General features: G+C 42.7%; 1 protein-coding gene across 1 annotated transcript in view; it reads right to left on the bottom strand.

Moving 5' to 3' along the window:
• The window catches only part of LOC126417170 (radial spoke head 1 homolog), a 167,876-nt gene that overhangs the window by 122,054 nt on the left and 25,928 nt on the right, over window positions 1-19,894 (bottom strand). The window contains exon 2 of the mRNA XM_050085067.1: window positions 3,977-4,200. Coding sequence (XP_049941024.1) covers window positions 3,977-4,200 — 224 coding nt within the window. The remainder of the gene's footprint in view (window positions 1-3,976; window positions 4,201-19,894) is intronic.

Genomic DNA, 19,894 nt, shown 5'->3' with positions numbered 1-19,894 from the left:
ATTGTTTCCTATTGCCACTCTGAGTGATTTTCCTATGATCAGGTTTTAGATTCTCTAATTAACTACTGTGACAAACAAGTGAATGTGGTGGCAGCTAGGTATCAATTCTTTCATTGCCAGAAAAGGTCAGAACAAACTTATCGCGAGTGGGTAACTGATTTGCAGGGTGTGATGTGGAAAAGAAAATTCAGATGTGTTTGTGGTGCTTTATATTCAGATGTTATGTCGTGTGATGCAATCATGTACAATGAAATTAATGTCAACCTTAGAGAACAGATTTTGAAACAGTCAGATCCATCTTTTCATCATGTAGTGCAAATTATAGATCAGTATGATTTAGGTGCCATAGCGGCCGATGAATTTGAGCAGCCACCAATTTGTCGGGTTGAGTCATCCCTTGCTCACGACGACAGCATGAATGCGCCAAGCCGCGTAAACAGTTCTCTAGACAGGCAGCTACATCAGTAATAGAATTAAGTCATACCCTTGGTGCTATCTATGGCACAAACGTCAAGATTGCCTGTCCAGACAAGCACAATGTTACGCCTGTGCAAGAAAGGTCATGTACAATTCGTATGTTTGCAAAGGGAGAAACATACGAATTCTTCCCACTCAAAAAAATCAAGTCACAAGGCCCATGTAATCACTGCAGTGTATTCAAAGCCTGCTGCAGGCATTAGCAAAACTAGCAAGCAAACAGTTTCGTTGGCGCTACGCCAGTCCAACGAACTTATTTTTCATTTGCAATTTAGTGGAAAAAATATGAAATTTCAGTTGGACACAGGTGCCTCTGTTACATTGTTGAATCGTAACACATATGAACTGTTAGGCTCCCCACGCCTGTCTAAAACTAACATGCATCTGACACCTTATAATGGACAATACATTCCAGTTCTCAGAAAATGTACTTGGCCTGCCATGTATTGCTCGCATGCAAGAACTGTGACTTTCACTGTGCTACAATCACATGATTTTGAGAACAAATTTGGCCTTGATTCGTTTGACTTGTTTGGATTTCAAATTCAGGAAAATCTGTGGTCAGTGACTGCATTCAGTGTCGACGACACTGTACCTCGAATGCTGAAAGAATTCCCTGAACTCTTTCCTGAAGATTTAGGCAAGGCTAACAACTTTGTTGCACATATTACTGTGAAAGGCAGGGCTCAGCCGAAATTTTCCTGGGACAGAAGAGTTCCGATTTCATTATGGGACAATGTAGCTGGTGAACTTAAAGAATTGCAAGATATCGTACCTATTGAGCCCATAAAAAGTAGTCAGTGTGCAAGTCCAATGGTTTTGCTCCCCAACGCTTCAGGTTGCATTCACCTCTGTGTTGTCTTTAAGTCTACCATCAGCCCACAAACTAAGATTGACACTTATCCATTGCCATGCCCAGAGGATCTCATAGACAGGTTAGGCGCTGGGCGTTACTTTTCAAAAATTGATTCGAGCGATGCATATTTTCAAATACCCCTCGATGAAGAATCTCAAAAAGTGTGTGTAGTTCACAGTCATTTGGGCTTCTTTAAATATTTACTTTTGCCTTTTGGCAGTGCTTCCGTATCCGCCATTTTCCTGCGGTATTTGGAACAGCTGACTGTTCAAGTACGAAACTGTCAAACTATTTGGACGATATTGTCGTAGCAGGTCGTACACCTGAAGAACACATTGAAAATTTGCGTGCTTTGTTTCGTGTGTTATCTGATGCAGGACTAAAATGTAGACCAGACAAATGTGACTTCTTTAAAGCAGTATCTTGGTCGCATCATAAACAGTCGAGGTGTGCATACTCTTCAGACACATGTGTTGATCACCAAAGCTTTGCAAAAAGAAGTGTTGATGTTACTTCTTTGTACGAAACAGTTAGCGCGTAAACCCTGTACTTGACAGGGTACGGGCACCCAAATAGAACAGATGACGTCACAGTGTCACGCATGTGTGGATAATCGGTCTGCTCCGCCACAAAAATTCTCTGCTTGTCCTTGGCAGCAAGCTCCACAAGGTGTGCACATAGACTTTGCCTGTCCTTTTTTCGGAACTTTTGTTGGTTGATTGTGATAGACTCTTATAGCAAGTTTCCTTTTGCTGTGCCAATGAACTCGACAAAGCCATGTAGCTCAGATCAAGCACTGTCCTCAATTTTTTGCCTCGAAGGTTTGACTGAAGTCATGGGGTCGGAAAATGGCCCTCAGTTCACGTCAAATGAAATTGAAATATTGTGTGAACGCAATGGCATACAGCATCGAACTAATGCCCTGTTCCATCCACAGTCAAACGGCGAAGCGGAACGTTTTGTTATAACCTTCAAACAGCAGATGGCCAAACTTCGCACTGAACACACTGCAACTGTTTCTCGCCTCCTATCGTTCCCATCCACGAGATGGATCATCGCTGGAGGAATTGTTTCAGGGCCGCCGCCATCATACACTGCTCCACCTGCTCCACCTTCCTCAGCATCCGGCGCCGAAGGAAGGCCGTGAGTATCGCTTCGCGCTGCATGATATTATGTTTTTCAGGTTTTCAGTGGCAGCAGACGGTGGGCACGAGGGGAGCTCCTTCGTCTACTTGGCGCATGCTTGTATTTCATTTCAGGCTCAGACGGATTACAGCGCCGACATCGCAATCAAATTCCCCACTGTCATGTGTCCTTCTGTATCTCTTCTTCCAGATTCAAGGGTCCCGAGGACAGCGCAGCCACACCAGCCACCAGAGGGTGCCACAACGACACTGTGGGACGACCCCATGGAGACGGAACCCTCGCCTCCTTTCGTCCTACCGGCCGACACCTTCTGTATCTTGGAATGGGCCTCAGGGGCTCATGAGGTGGACGCCCACGCTTCTGGTTGTTTTCCGAGGGACATTTCCACCAGAGTGACGGCCGGATAGTGGAGTACGACTGGAAGTCTGACATCCCCTGCAGCCACAGCTTCTGGGCCATCTGAGTGTCCACGCTCCAGCCTCTTCCTCCCCCCCCCCCCCCCCCCCCAAGCCACAATTGTCGTGTTCCATATACGTCGATGGTCCATCGCTTTGGGGGGGGGGGGGGAGGGGAGGAGAGGGGGGAAGAATGTTGCGGCGTGAAGTCAGCGCCGCACACAGTCGGGAACGACAGAGAAGAGAAGGCTGTGAGAAGAGGTCAGCCAAACGCACGCTGACCGACCTCCCTCCAGGACGAAGATGCGACAGCAGCGGCGCCTAGGTGAAAAGGGCATAAGTGCCGCGCCCGACTGGTGGCAGCCCACCTCGATAGCAGCTTCAAGGTTAGCCACTTCGTTAGCCGACGCATTGTAACGTTTATTATTAGAAATCTCTATGTAGCACCGACCTGTGGTTGTCTATTCTGAAGAAGACTGATTATTTTGTATGTCGCCCTTTGCTTGCAACACGTCTATCAAAGTTAAGTATTTGTCTAGTTGTAATATAACTCATTAATACTAGTTGTTTGATTGTTTGTCTAGCGAACCGAATATCCAGGATTCCTAGACACAACAAAAGATTCCTGACACCATCGGGCATCGACACTGGGTCCGTCACACGGCAGTCAGGCGCGCTCGCCACCCAGCTACGGAGGGGGACCTTCGTCAGGAACAGCCAATATGAATTTTGCTTTAGTCACTGTCATTGGTTGTTCTTACATTCTCTAACTATATTTCGAATTTTTCGTAAAAAGAATGGTCCCTCACAACTTCCCTTTCCCCGCTCTCGTGCCAAACCACACAGGAGACAGCTATCAAAAGAAAACTCACCTTCATCGCTGACATGTAGGCGGAAAAGGCCATTGGTGACGGTGAGACTCTCAGTACAAGAATTACCCAATTTCAGCGATTGCTGGCCTGCGTGAGGCTAGCGTGGGAACTGCTGGCAGAGTTAAGATGGAAGTGAGTGATGGAGAACGATTTCGGCTTCGCCACGCGTTCGCAATGCTCTGTCCAGAATCCAAGTCCTAGTTCGGCGCACAGTGTGTACCTGTGCCGACTTACCCTCGTAACGGGAGCCGTCCGGGTAGTGGAAGACACCCTGTCCGTACTTGAGACCCTGCCGCCAGTCGCCGTGGTACTGTGCGCCCCCGCGGAACACGTAGATGCCGACGCCGTGTCGTTTGCCACGAGCGTACTGCCCCACGTAGAGGTCGCCGTTGGGCAGCCGCGCCCACCCGCGCCCGTGGCGCTGGTCCGCCGCGTTGCGCTCCCCCCAGTACTCCTGCACAGACGCAGGACTGTGCAGCAAAAATTGTAAAATAAAATATTTAGGATTTCTATATTTATTTACGCATAATATACTCCCTCACAGAAAAGTGAAGCACCCAGAGGACACAACCAGATGTAAATGTTACTTCGTACACACACACACACACACACACACACACACACACACACACACACACCGCATGTAAGTAACTAGAGTTGCAATGCTCTGTGATGTGTAGACGAGCCACCAGAGTACATTAACGTCCATCGTGTTTAGCGTTGTTACCTGGTCTGGTGGGATATATAAGCGACTCTAACAGCATCAGATATTGAGCGATCACTTGAAGTACACAGAAATGCCAGGTACTCATGTGGAACAGCGTCATCAGCAGCTAACAGAGTTTGAAATGTGAGAAACCGCCTGAAAACCACATCCAGGCTGATCTGCACACCGACCCTTCTCATTAATCTGCCGGGCGCAGTTCATCCGTGGCCGGCTTTCTCCCCGTCCCGGAAGCGGCGTCTCCCGACTCATCTCTTTCTGCAGTTTACTCTCAATCTATGTTCTGTACCCATTTGACTGCTCGCTCTACCCAACACGTACTATAATTCTTCTTTAATATCACTGATGGTAGCAGTGTCTTCAGCCTACCATATAAGTGATATGCTTTCACCTTGAATTTTAATCGCACTCAAATCCTTCTTTTATTTCTGTCATTGCTTTTTCGATGTATAGATCACACAGTACGGGTGTAAGACTGCATGCCTGTGTTACACCCTTTTCAATACCAAGCAGGTCTTGGTCTTTCAATGTTATTGTTCCCTCTTACTCCTTGTACATATAGTATATCACCCTTCTTCCCCTGTAGCTTACTCCTGTTTTCCTCAAAATGTCGGACATTTTGTAAAATTTTACACCGCCATACGCTTTTTGTAGGTCGGCAAGTCCTATGAGCGTATCTTTTTATTTTTCTTTAGTCTTGCTTCCATTACCATCTGCAATCCCCTCTGGTGCCTTTGCCTTTCCTAAAGCGAAACTGATCGTCATTTAACTCATCCTCAATTTTCTTTTCCATTCTTATATATCTTATTTTTATCAGCAGTTTGGATGCATGAGGTGTTAAGGCGACCGTGTGCTAGTTATCCACTGTGTGGACAATACTTTTCCGAAAGTCTGACGGTACGTCGTCAATCTCATACATTCTGCACACCAACCTGAATAGTTGTTTGGTTGCAACTTCCTCAAATGATTTTAGAAGTTCCGATGGAATGTTATCAGTACCTTCTGCCTAATTTGATTTAAAGTAGTCGAGAGCGTTTTTAAATTCTGTCTCTAACACTGGATCCTCTATCTCTTCCATATCGACTTCAATTTCCTTTTCTATCAGCCAAAACCTTCAATGTACTCTTCCCACCTATCCGTTCTCTCTTCTCCATTTAACAGTGGAACTGCACTGTTAATGTTCCCGCTCTTGCTATTAGCTTAACCGTAGGCTGTTTTCACTCTTCTACATGCTGAGTCAGTCCTCACAATGCTCACTTCTTTTTCGATTTTTTCACATCTTCCATGCAGCCATTTCGCGTTGGATTCCCTGCACTTGCTGTTTATCTCATTCCTAAGGGATTTATAATGCTGTATCCCTGAACATTTTTATACTTCCTTCTTTCGTCTATTAATTGAGCAATTTCGTCCATCACCCAAGGATTCTGCGCAGATACCTTCCTTGTAACTGTGATTGTCTGTGACTACCCTTTGCAGAGATGTCCAAGCCTCTTCAACTGAATTACCTGCATTGATATTCTTTATCTCAGTAACCACATCCTCAGCGAACTTCAAACGCGTCTCATTACTCAGTAGTTCAGCATGCCGCATCCTTCCACACTGATTCTCTCTGACGATTCTCTTGAACTTTAATTTACTCTTCATCATTACTAAATTATGATCTGAGTCTATATCTGGATGTAAGTACCCCTTATAATCCAATATCTGGTTTCGGAATCTCTGTTTGATCGTGATGTAATTCAGGTGGAATCCATCCGTGTCCCCAGGACGTTTTCAAAGATCCCTCTTCCTCTTTTAATTCTAGAACAGAGTATTCGCTATTAACACCTGAAATTCATTGCACAACTCAATTAATCTTTCTTCTTTTCTCATTCCTACTGCCAAGCTTCAGGTTGCCCCACAACCCCTTCTTCTACTCCTTGCCCTACAACCTCGTTCCACTCTCCCATTATTTTCAGATCTTCATCTCCCTTTACATACTGAATCACCAGCGCAGTATCCTGATATACTTTGATATACTTTCTCTAGCTCTTCATCTTCTGCTTGCGACGTCGGTATGTATACCTGAACTATCGTTGTTTTCGTTTGTTTGCTATCTAATCGATGAGATCAATCCTTTCATTGAATTGTTCCTAGCAGCTCCCTCTCTGCCCTACCTTCCTTTTCATAACGAGTTATACTCTTGTTAAACAATTTTTTTCTTACTGCTCATGTACCTAATATTCGTCTGACTAGAAATCCTCGTCTGCTTTTCATTTTACTTCACTTACTCCCACTATACCTGGTTTGAAACTTTGAATTTCCCTTTTCAGATTCCTACTACGTTCTGGCTTCTGACATTATATATTACGACTCTTAGGAAGTTATACCATCTTTGGTTATTCAATCCTTTTCTTGGAGTCACCTCCCACTGGTAGTCCCCTCCTGGAGATCTGAATGGGAGTTACCAAGCAATCATTTGCCGGTGGAGAGATCATCACGCCACTTTTTCAACTGCAGATCACATGTCATGTGGATAAACGTCGTATGTCTTTAATACAGTGATTTACATTGCCTTCTGCGTCCTCACTCCGTTGATCATAGTTGATTCTTCCACCTTTTAGGGGCAGTTTCCCACCCCAAACCTCGGTCCGTTCCTCCGTCGTCTTGATAAGGCCGTTGGCAGTGCAATGTGGACATACATAGGAGCACTGGACATTTATTTTCGGATAGTTTCAGAATGAGTGGAAATTTCGTGTTATGAGAGCGAAGCAGTCGCGTGTGACACCTGTGGAATAGTCGACTTACGGCAGTGACAGTAGAATCTCTGAACTTGTGTATCTTTGGCTCAGTGGTAGAGTGGAGAGTAGTCGAGTGTTGGTCATGGAGTGAGTTGGCAGAACTTTAAGCGTTGTGGTTACTGGACGAGGAGTTTGCTGAACAAAAATGTTAGGAACTATTAATCTGATGAAAGGACTTACAGACGCAGCATTCATGGAACAGAGAGAATAGATTTGCATTATGGATATGTTTTTAAGGTAATAATTTTTGCTGCGGTTACTGATAATGTTGGCGATTCTTGCAACAGAACAGTCCGGCTCTCCACTTCAGTTTAGGTCATTTCAGTTCAATTCATTTCAACTTGCACAATTGTAAGAGCACTACCTTGTAAGACTTTTGTAAAGAAAGTAAAGTTTTTGGTTTTCTGTGAGTTTTATGTTCTTGTGAAATAAGAGTTTAAAATACGGCGTTGTCATTATAGTGAACGGATTAGTAATTTCATTTCAAGTAAGAATTTTTTTTAGTATGAGAAAATCATTCCAATGTTTCTCCCAATAGTTTAATTTTACTTTAGCATATTTTAGCTGGCGCGATTTCTTCATGCTGAGCTGTTGCTGCTGATTATGCGGTAATTTTTCAGGTGAGATTCTTTCCAGTTTTTGTTGGTTGTTTCGCTTCTCATCTCACGTTTCGATTTAATTTCCTGCACAGTGAATGCCATTTAGTGTTGTCATTATGTAAATGACGTTGCTGTTCGCAATAGTAATTTCTGTGCAACGTTTTTAAAACAGAGGACAGTGTATTCCGGTTTCAATAAAAAGCAGCAAACATTTTATTGCTCTTGAACGAAAGAACGATCGAGACAGAGCAAATAACTTTCAGCAGGACAGAGATGACTTCTTATGCCGAAAGCCTTCGCCCGCTATTGATGATTATTTTTATTCAAAGTTTAAGCAGTGGCTTGGTCCACATCAGTGACCCAGGACTTTTTCATTACTAGTAAAAGACACTTCCCCCTACACAACGGATTCTGACAACCTTCCCAACGGAATCGTGGATGCATCCCACGCCAGAGCGGGTGCAACATCATACTGATAAGGAGTATCATACTGCCAAGTTCTTTGTAATGTGGCTTTCTTTTGTAATCACTGGAATAAAATCACATACCCTTTCAACCAGCGAAGTTTAATTTCGTTTCCTCCTTTGTTTTGGCTGGCAGTATGTGATGAAAATAGCAACGAAAATAAATATTTACCTCCAGCTTTAGAAATACATGTCCTTTTTTTAAGCCACCAAAATACACATTTAGGTAGTAATACACCATAGAAATGTTTAGGGATAGGAAATTTGTTAATAATGTGAATTCCTGAGGTGAACAATCACTCGAGTAAGATAATATACAATAAACATCAGATCACTAAATTACTACATTAAACCAAAAGAAAGTGAAGATTTTTCTGTGTTTTATACAGTGCCTTGTAGAATAAAGTATTCAGTACCATAAATACTTTGAGTATAATTAATGTTCAGATTTGATCTTTCGAAGAATCTGTGGGCCAACGTTAATACTCCCTTTGACTTATGCACACAATCACGGTAACTTTCCTCTCAAGTTCTTATAAGGCCCCTCTACATGAATCACGGTCTTTACAAAGTTTTTCGTTAGTCACATAAAATTAATTTAAAAAAGGGCAAATCACAAATATTACCACCTACAATATTGAAGTAAGGTACTGAACTGATACGACCTGTAATAGCATAATAAATTTTTTATTAATAATAAATTGAATTATATTTTTATATTATTTCATTATTATCATTTGTAGCAATTATACTTATGTGGGCAACAAATTTCCTTTATGGATGCAAACTTTTGTAAAACACAAGATAGGGCCAAGTTTCAGTTTTCTTCATGATATTCGTTATCAGCATACGTGAATTCACAGAGGATTAATTAGATGCATGAAATTTACATTTTTACTGTTGCACAGTGTAATTCAAACAACTTGCCTGCTGCCTTGTTATTCAGTTTTTACTGTGGAGGTGACAGAAATCTGAGAAGCTCTCAAATTTGGCCATAATTTGGGGCTACTCATAATATCAGACTGTAAATGCAATAAAATGGATGTCCAAATACAGGATATTATAGGAAAAACATTGCAAATAAAAGAAGGGGCTTGGAAATGTCTGCCTGTGAGTCCCTGATCGTGTAGGATAGATTCACAAAGGCAAGGTCAACGAAGGTGGCCACTCTCTGAGGCCCAATAATGAACCTCAATCTACCGTCATCCGATTTCAAGATACGGAAACGGATCGAAAGAATGGGAGCCGGCCGCGGTGACCGAGCGGTTCTAGGCGCTTCAGTCCGTAACCGCGCGACTGCTACGGTCGCAGGTTCGAATCAAGCCTTGGGCATGGATGTGTGTGATGTTCTTAGGTTAGTTAGGTTGAAGTAGTTGTAAGTTCTAGGGGACTGATGACCTCAGAAGTTAAGTCCCATAGTGCTCAGAGCCATTTGAACCATTTTTGAAAGAATGGGCAAGAGATTTAAACTTTTCAGTCTGCTATAAAGAGGAGTAGGAAGAGGAGGAGATTAGTGTTTAAAATCTCGTCGTCAACAAGGTCATTAGAGACGGAGCACAAGCTCGGGTTAGTGAAGGATGGAGAAGGAAAGCGGCTGTGCCCTTTCGAAAGAACTATACAGGCATTTGCCTTAAGTGATCCAGGGAAACCACAGAAAACCTGAACCAGGATGCCCGGACGCGGGTTTGTACCGTCGTCCTCCCGAATGTTAGTCCACTATGCTAACCACTGCCCTACACCGCTCGGCTCTGCTACAAAGGTTGATAGTAAGCTGCGATCCAAACACTAATTACAAACTCTTCCCGGTTTCAAAAATTTAAAGCGAGCAGGAAATTCGTAAATACTCTGATACGAATCCGTAAAAACCAAATCATGGCTATTTACATTGGGTAGGCGTAAAGGATAACCATTTCTGTGACTCTCAGAAGAAAGCAAAAGATATAAACTACTTACTGTTTTTCAGTAGTTCTTTCGAAGCACAGCAAAAGTATTTACTGCAAAACAAACTCCGTCCGAACAGACTCACCAGTACTGACCGGCCATCCCGTCGTCTTCAGTCTATAGGCGTCACTGGATGCGGATATGAAGGAGCATGTGGTCAGCACTCCACCCTCGTTGCCGTTCTTAGGTTTCGTGAGCGGAGTCGCCACTTCTCAATAAAATAGCTCCTCATTTGGCCTCGCAATGGCTGAGTGCACTCCACTTGCTAACAGCGCACGGTGGACCACCCATCCAAGTGCTTACTGCAAACCCTTGTTCAAATGGTTCAAATGGCTCTGAGCACTATGAGACTTAACGTCTGAGGTCATTAGTCCCCTAGAACTTACAACTACTTAAACCTAACTAACCTAAGGACATCACACACATCCATGCCCGAGGCAGTATTGCCGCCATCTATCGAAACTTTATGAAGTTATGGAGGCTCAAGCGGGAATATTCCATGATATCTCACAACAAATTCTACATTTTTTGAACTGAAACTGACCGAGAAAAAATGTGTTGTTACTTATTGAACGTCCCCCACAGAAATTGTAATGGACATTACTCAGCAGCAAGTGTACTCACAATGATTCACCACGAAACTTTTGTCATTCACCACGACTACCCCACTCCTTCACATGTTCTCGCGTACTGTTTTTGGATGTTGGCGTGTCAAAATCATTGTTTTGGTAGGATTCAAATTCTATAAGTCCCTCCAGATCCTTGAGCATCATGCACTCCACCTCGCCTTCCGTATATGCCTCCCATCCCCCACGCAGATTCTCTACAACCTCATTCCTATCTCTCTACGACCCTATTCCTTGAACATATCCTCATACTCTACACTTCCTGCCGCCTTGATTCCCCTCATCCCCTGGTTGCTCCTCTCCTCTCCAACCCCCGCCCTCTTCCACGCCTTCACTGTTGTGTCTCCCCCTACCCTCCATCTCTACACCCCTCATCTCCTTTCCCAAGGTGACTTCAGTCAACTCCCCATCCCGGATAATGCCCTCTCTCCCTCCATTTATCCCTCTTATCAACTTTGATCCTCACCCCCCTCCTTTCCTTTATCCTTTTCCCGGGCTCCCTCTTCCCCTCCCCCTCTCACCCCCCATCCCGTTTTTTTCCCCACCTACCCTCTCACTGCCTCCTTTCTCTCCTTACTCTGCCTTTCCCGATTCCCTCTCGCGTCTACCCTGCTCCCCCTCTCTGAGTCCTCTCCCTTTGTCACTCCCCCCCCCCGTGCTTTTCGTATTTTCCTCTCCTCTCCCCCCTTTTTCTTCCCCCTCCTCTGTCCACGTCCCCCCTCCCATCTGCCCTTGCCTTCGTGCCGAACCTTTAGTGCAGTGTTCCTAGTGATTGTTAAGTGTTGTGCATCTTTCCCGAAGAGTTGCGAATGGACATCATGCTGTCGCAGGGTGTGATTTTTTATATCTCTTACGTGCAGAATCCAGACTGTCGCCGTATTTTTTTAAATTGTCTGTCTACTTTTTCCATGTCTGTTTCCTGTGAATTTAGTATCATCGCCCACCATTAGTTTTATGTTTTAACATTCCACAATTTTCCGCCGTTTTTACATTTTACATCACCATTTTATCGCCTGTTTTTATTGTTTCTTATCTTCTTAAGTTTTAGAAATTCTGTAGGCTGAAGAGCGGCGCACTGATCTGCTGCCAGCCCGCCCCCTTCAGGGGGGAATCGAAATCCAATAAAGGAAAAAAAAACAATAGGATTCAGAAAATGGTTCAAATGGCTCTGAGCACTATGGGATTTTACTTCTGAGGTCATCAGTCCCCTAGAACTTAGAACTACTTAAACCTAACTAACCTAAGGACATCACAAACATCCATGCCCGAGGCAGGATTCCAACCTGCGACCTTAGCGGCCGCACGTTACCAGACTGTAGCGCCTAGAACTACTCGGCCACTCAGGCCGCCAACAATAGGATTCAATAGTTCCTTGAGATGATGAAAATCACTATTCACGCACTTCTTTGTGACGTAAGAGAACACGAAGAAGTCGTGTGGTGATTAACCAAGTGAATACGGCCAATGATGCAATAATTCCACTTTCCTCTTCCTTAAATAATCATTTACCCAACGCACTATGTCATAATGAAGAATGATGTGAACTTTTTATTACTTTTTCTGATTTCATGGGTGAGCTGTGGCAAACAAATTCTTATTTACCATTCATAATCAACTGTTCTTCGATCATCTAAAACACTGGTCGCGACATGACCAGTGCAACAAGGGAAGAGACGATAAATTTATTTGGAGTGCTTTGCAAACAAACAGCTTCTCTTCGTTTCCGTTCATCTTCGAACACTGGAACAGTTGACCACTGCGTAATTTCCTGCTTGTACGACTCTATTCAGGCTTAATCTTTTGTTATGATTATTCTAAACAGATTTTTCACTGCCCTGGTAAAATTTACTGTGTCCTCAAGAGACAAGAGACACAATCGTTTACAGAGAGGAGACCAGAGAAGTGTAACATATTTAAGACACAGTCTAACACTTACACCCACGACACACCTGCTGATTGATGATACACACTGCGGCAGCAGCGCTCCAAGTTGACCGTAAGATACACATCTGAAAGCGAGTACCTAGCTTGCGCTTGTGTGTGATGGAGACACTTAACATTTATAATGTCATCTCTCTTGGACGCCTATGTGCTAGGTATGACAATGTTGTAAAGCCTGCGTGTTATAGGCAACTATTAATATCACCTTTGTCTGCCTTGATGTTGTAACCTGTATGTGTCCTAAAATCCGATGATGGCGGCTTTAGTTTCGCCGAAATCGGTAATCATGGAATAAAAAAGAATTCCTGCGATCTTGGCTACCAGTTTATTGTTTTATAAACGGCCCTTTTAAATCATCTCAGGCATGTTCGATAGGGTTAATTTCTGGAGAACATGCTGGCCACTCTAGTCGAGCGATGTCGTTATCCTCAAGGAAGTCATTCACAAGATGTGCACGATGGGGGCGCGAATTGTCGTCCATGAAGACGAATGCGTCGCCAATATGCTGCCGATATGGTTGCACTATCGGTCTGAGGATGGCATTCACGTATCGTACAGCCGTCACGGCTCCTTCCATGACTACCAGCGGCGTACGTCGACCCCACATAATGCTACCCCAAAACAGCACGGAACCTCCACTTTCCTGCACTCGCTGGACAGTGGGTCTAACGCGTTCAGCCTGACCGGGTTGCCTCCAAACACGTCTCCGACGATTGTCTGGTTGAAGACATATGCGATACTCATCGGTGAATAGAACCTGATGCCAGTCCTGAGCGGTCCATTCGGCATGTTGTTGGTCCCATCTGTACCGCGCTGCATGGTGTCGTGGTTGCAAAATTGGACCTCGCCATGGACGTCGGGAGTGAAGTTGCACATCATGCAGCCTATTACGTACAGTCTCAGTCGGAACACGACGACCTGTGGCTGCACGAAAAGCATTATTCAACATGGTGGCGATGCTGTCAGGGTTCCTCCGGGCCGCAATCCGTAGGTAGCGATCATCAACTGCAGTAGTAGCCCTTGGGCGGCCTGAGAGAGGCATGTCATCGACAGTTTCTGTCTCTCTGTATCTCCTCCATGTCCGAACAACATCGCTTTGGTTCACTCCAAGACGCCTTGACACTTCTCTTGTTGAGAGCCCTTCCTGGCACAAAGTAACAATGCGTACGCGATCGAACCGCGATATTGACCGTCTAGGCATGGTTGAACTACAGACAACACGAGCTGTGTACCTTCTTCCTGGTGGAATGACTGGAACTGATCGGCTGTTGCAACGCCTCCGTCCAATAGGCGCTGCTCGTGCATGGTTATTTACATCTTTGGGCGGCTTAGTGACATCTCTGAACAGTCAAAGGGACTGTGATCTGTGATACAATATCCACAGTCGACGTCTATCTTCAGGAGTTCTAGGAACTGGGGTCAATGCAAAACTTTTTTTGTGTGTGTAGAATCGTTTATACTGATGAGTAACTCATTTTTTACGATAGGGAGCGTATGCAGTAGCATTAAAATCGGCAATAACTAAAAAATGACACCACATTTGTCTTTTTTCGGTTTCCTAAGGAACCTGGATAGTCTGAAAAGGGTAGTTTATTTACGAATCTCCTGTAATCTTCGGATATTTACCGAAGAATGCCGTTTTATTTCAGAAACAAATAGGTATGTCATAAAAAGCAGAAGACTGGACCTTTCGCAGAAAGACGTCGTATATTTACTCAGCAATGTGAAGGTTTCTTCAATACGCTTCCAGGCATCCGTGGAAAGAAGGAAAATTTATAGAATGCAATATCTACATTATTTAAAGTACCAAATAAACCATCAATACCGTAGCTAAAGAGAAAACACACAGACGTGACAATAAAACGTCAATAGCAATACAACTCTTTCTCAACACAAAAGAAATTCATTCGCCAACTGTTGCTCCTACATCTGAGACACAAACATCAAGAATCTTCAAGACATTCACTTTTAAACCAAAAGTAATTATATTTCCAAAAATAGTCGTGTCTTTAAAAGTAGAGTGAAGTGTAATAATGTGCGAGTCATTAGACTCCATACAAAACTGTTACATGTGAAGGGAAGTGTGTATCATAATAACAACAGGCAGCAACAGAAATATATGCGTCTCAAGGATGACATTTGTTTATTTATTTATTTATTTATTGTTCCGTGGGACCACATTTAGGAGAAGTCTCCATGGTCATGGAACGAGTCAATACATGAAATTATAACAGGATTGTAGAAACAGATAAAATGAAATATAAGAAACATATTCAGGCGACAAGTCGTTAGTTTAAATAAAGAAATCAAGAATGTAACACTGGAATTTGCTTAATTTTTTAGCTCTTCCAGGAGCTCCTCAACAGAATAGAAGGAGTGAGCCATGAGGAAACTCTTCAGTTTAGACTTAAAAGTGTTTGGGCTACTGCTAAGATTTTTGAGTTCTTGTGGTAGCTTATTGAAAATGGATGCAGCAGAATACTGCACTCCTTTCTGCACAAGAGTCAAGGAAGTGCATTCCACATGCAGATTTGATTTCTGCCTAGTATTAACTGAGTGAAAGCTGCTAACTCTTGGGAATAAGCTAATATTGCTAAGAACAAACGACATTAAAGAAAATACATACTGTGAGGGTAATGTCAAAATTCCCACACTATTGAATAGGGGTCGACAAGAGGTTTTCGAACTTACACCATACATAGCTCGAACAGCCCGTTTTTGAGCCAAAAATACCCTTTTTGAATCAGAAGAATTACCCCAAAAAATAATACCATATGACATAAGCGTATGAAAATATGCGAAGTATACTACTTTTCGTGTTGAAATGTCACTTATTTCAGATACTGTTCTAATGGTAAATAAAGCGGCATTTAGTTTCTGAACAAGATCCTGAACATGGGCTTTCCACAACAGCTTACTATCTATCCGTACGCCTAGGAACTTGAACTGTTCCGTCTCGCTTATAACATGCCCATTCTGTCTGATTAAAATGTCAGTTCTTGTTGAATTGTGGGTTAGAAACTGTAAAAACTGAGTCTTACTGTGATTTAGCATCAAATTATTTTCCACAAGCCACGAACTTATATCATGAACTACATTATTTGATAATGTTTCAATATTACACACAAGATCCTTCACTACCAAGGTGATGTCATCAGCAAACAGAAATATTTTTGAATCACCTCTAATACTAGAAGGCATATCATTTACATAAATAAGAAACAGCAGTGGCCCCAGCACCGACCCTTGGGGAACGCCCCATTTAACAGTGCCCCATTGGGACTGAACATCATTACCACTCTCAATATTGTGGAGGATTACCTTCTGCTTTCTGTTCTTAAAGTAGGAGGCGAACCAATTGTAAGCTACTCCCCTTACTCCATAATTTTCCAACTTCTGCAGTAGTATTTTGTGGTCAACACAGTCAAAAGCCTTCGTTAAATCAAAGAAAACACCTAACGTTCGCAACCTTTTATTTAATCCGTCCAAAACCTCACAGAGAAAAGAGACTATAGCATTTTCAGTTGTTAAGCCATTTCTAAAACCAAACTGTACATTTGACAGCAAATTATGTGAATCTAAATGCTGCAGTAACCTTGTATATACAACCCTCTCGATAACTTTAGCAAACACCGATGGCATAGAAATAGGTCTATAATTGTCAACATTATCCCTGTCTCCCTTTTTATAAAGTGGCTTCACTACCGAGTACTTTAATCGGTCAGGAAACCGACCACTCCTAAAGGAAAAGTTACAGATATGGCTAAGTACTGAGCTAACATACGTGGAACAATACTTCAGTATTCTGCTAGATACCCCGTCATATCCATGAGAGTTCTTGGTCTTTAGTGATTTAATTATTAACTCAATCTCCCTCTTGTCAGTATCATGGAGGAGCATTTCAGGTAACAGTCTCGGAACACTTTTTTCTAAGAGCGCTATATGATTCCCTGTTGGGACTAGGTTTCTATTTAGTTCACCTGCTATATTCAGAAAGTGATTATTAAGTATTGTACATATTTGCGACTTATCAGTAACACGGACATCCCCACTACGCACTGATTCTATATTCTCGACCTGTCTCTGCAGACCAGCCACTTCCTTTACGACTGACCATATGGTTTTAATTTTATCCTGAGACTTAGCTATTCTATCTGCATACCACATACTTTTTGCCTTCCTAATAACTTTTTTAAGCACCTTACAATACTGTTTGTAATGGGCTGCTGCATTTAGATTTTGACTGTTTCTAACGTTTTGATATAATTGCCACTTTGTTCTACAAGATATTCTTATCCCTTTAGTCAGCCACCCAGGCTGCCTGTTTGTGCTAGTACCCTGTTTTGAACGTTCTAACGGAAAGCAACTTTCAAAGAGCACGAGAAAAGTCTTGAGGAAAGCGTTATATTTATCGTCTACTGTATCAGCACTATAAACATCTTGCCACTCTTGTTCCTTGATAAGGTTTACAAAAGTCTCTACAGCAACTGGATCAGCTTTCCTAAAAAGTTGGTAACTATATTTAACATATGTTGCAGCAAAAAAATCTTTTAGACTTAAAATTTGTGCATCATGATCTGAAAGGTCATTCACCTTTTTGCTAACAGAATGCCCTTCTAATAATGACGAATGAACAAAAATGTTGTCTATGGTTGTTCTACTGTTCCCTTGCACTCTCGTTGGAAAGAATACGGTTTGCATAAGATTATATGAATTAAGGAGGTCTACCAGCATCCTTTTCCTTGCACAATCACTTATACAATTAATATTGAAGTCACCACATATAACTAACTTTTTGTATTTCCTATAAAGTGAACCAAGAACCTCCTCTAGCTTTAGCAAAAATGTTGTGAAATCGGAGTCTGGAGATCTATAAATAACAACAGTAAGAAGTTTAGCTCCACTAAATGTAACCACACCTGCACAACATTCAAACACCTTTTCAGTGCAGTACTTTGAAACATCAATTGACTCAAATGGGATACCGTTTTTCACATACATGGCTACTCCCCCACACCGCAAAGAGCTCCTAGAAAAGCTGCCAGCCAACCTGTATCCTGGTAAAGGAAGCCTCTGAATTATCTCCTTATTTAAGAAGTGTTCAGATATACCAATAATTTCAGAGTCAACATCTATAAGCAGTTCACTAACTTTATCTCTAATACCTTGTATATTTTGATGAAATATACTAATTCCCTCATTAATCGAATACCCAAGCTTTGTAGAAAGTGGTTTCTTTGTTAGAGAGACTTCCCTTAAGCAGGAATACCTATCAGCTGACTTCAATCTAAAAAAGGTACAGCTCTAACACCCACAACTACCGGAATTTTCCCATGAGTGATCCCGACACCCCCACCTATGCTGTCACCTATAAGTTTTGCCAACCTCCCCTTCCCATACCTGTTGAGGTGCAGGCCATGTCTAGTGAAACCCGTCCTACTGATAGACTCCACCGACACCACTGAAACGCGACTCATGCCTTCTGTCATCAGCGCACCCCCAAGTCTCATGTTATTACGCCTGACGGCTGTATTAAGATGAGGCCGATCGTGACGCTGAAACAGTTCCACGAAATGCACATTCGTGTTGCCAGTCTGAGTGGCTATCTTTTCCAGGTCACCATCTACGTCATACTCCCCATCCCTATCAATACTATTACCAGCCCCACCCACAATCACTACCTGATCCTCTTTAGTAAAATCCCTACATAACCCCCCTATGTTAAAAGTCACCTGAGCCAATCCTGCATTAGGCTTCACAATGCTGGTGACCTGGTACTCACTCCCCAAAACTTCCTGCAACTGCTGGCCTACACCTCTACCATGAGAACTACCTAACAGCAGAACCTTCTTCTTTCTCTTAGACTTTGCAACTGTCCTAGCCACCGTAACTGCTGAGGTCTGCTGCATACTTCCTACATCTACAGCTACTAGAGATTCCTCTCCACTAGACTCTGACAGTTGGTCATATCTATTACAAACACCAATAGTAAAACTATCTGAAAATCTCCTTCTCCTAGCAGATCTCTTGCCAACAGCCAGCTCCCATTCCCCAACCCCCTTCTCCCTCCTCATCCTATCTAGCTCCTCCTGTGCGTTTTTCAACTGCAACTGAAGGACACAGATCTTACGCTCCTGCTCCTCTATCAACTTACTCTTGCTACATAACCTGCAGTTCCAGGAGAGGATCTCACCAGAATGCCCACTGGCTTCCCCACTGCATTCCCCCCAGTGAAAATACTTCGAACAAGTCTCACACCGCAATCCACTACTCACGAACCTACGGCAAAGCCCACACTTCTCGCTCATGGTAAAATTTTACAATTATTGAAACAAGAAAACAACTTTATCTAAGTTCCGCTACTACAATAAGAAGATGTTAAAAACTGACTACAATTATCACAAACTTGCTCTACAAGGGAAGTAACTACTATTATTGACAGTATTAATCAACAACAAATGAGAATATAACAAAATACTAACACAGAAAGAAAATCAAACGTCTAATGACAGTAACGAAACTGAAAGCAGTTCGCAAAAATTTCTTCTGAAGTTATTTCACCGGAAAACACCAAGAACACCGGTTGAAGACTACTAAAGTTCCTAAATAAACTACTATACACAAACAATTAATTAGTACTTAGCTTTCGATGCGCCGCTACAGCTGCAACTGGTCAGCGCGGAATGTAAACACGGGTAAGAGGTTAAGTTGCTCGATACGAAACACTCACAAATATCAGGCCACAACACAAGAAATGCAAAGGTGAATGAAGAAACCACTAATAAGTCAGTTATATAGCAAATATTATCACAAAAACAGTTAAAATATGTATCTGAAACCTAAAAATAGATGAAAACTTAGAGAGCGATCTCACACGCAGTCACGCGCTTATGACGTCACACCAAATGTTCTCTTGCTTTCAGCGGAGTAAGTTGCATTAAACACATGTCCGAAGGTATTGCTTCATCACTAAGTCATAGTTCATGTCACTGAATCAGTGAGATTAAGCTGTTTTCCATTTATTACATGATCATTCATGTCTCTCGCTAATTTACTAAGGCTAGAGACGCAAA

The sequence above is a fragment of the Schistocerca serialis genome, chromosome 8 (assembly GCF_023864345.2).
Source record: "Schistocerca serialis cubense isolate TAMUIC-IGC-003099 chromosome 8, iqSchSeri2.2, whole genome shotgun sequence".
Taxonomy (NCBI): Eukaryota; Metazoa; Arthropoda; class Insecta; order Orthoptera; family Acrididae; genus Schistocerca; species Schistocerca serialis.
Note: the sequence above shows the minus strand (reverse complement) of the source record. Positions and strands in the feature narration are given on the sequence as shown.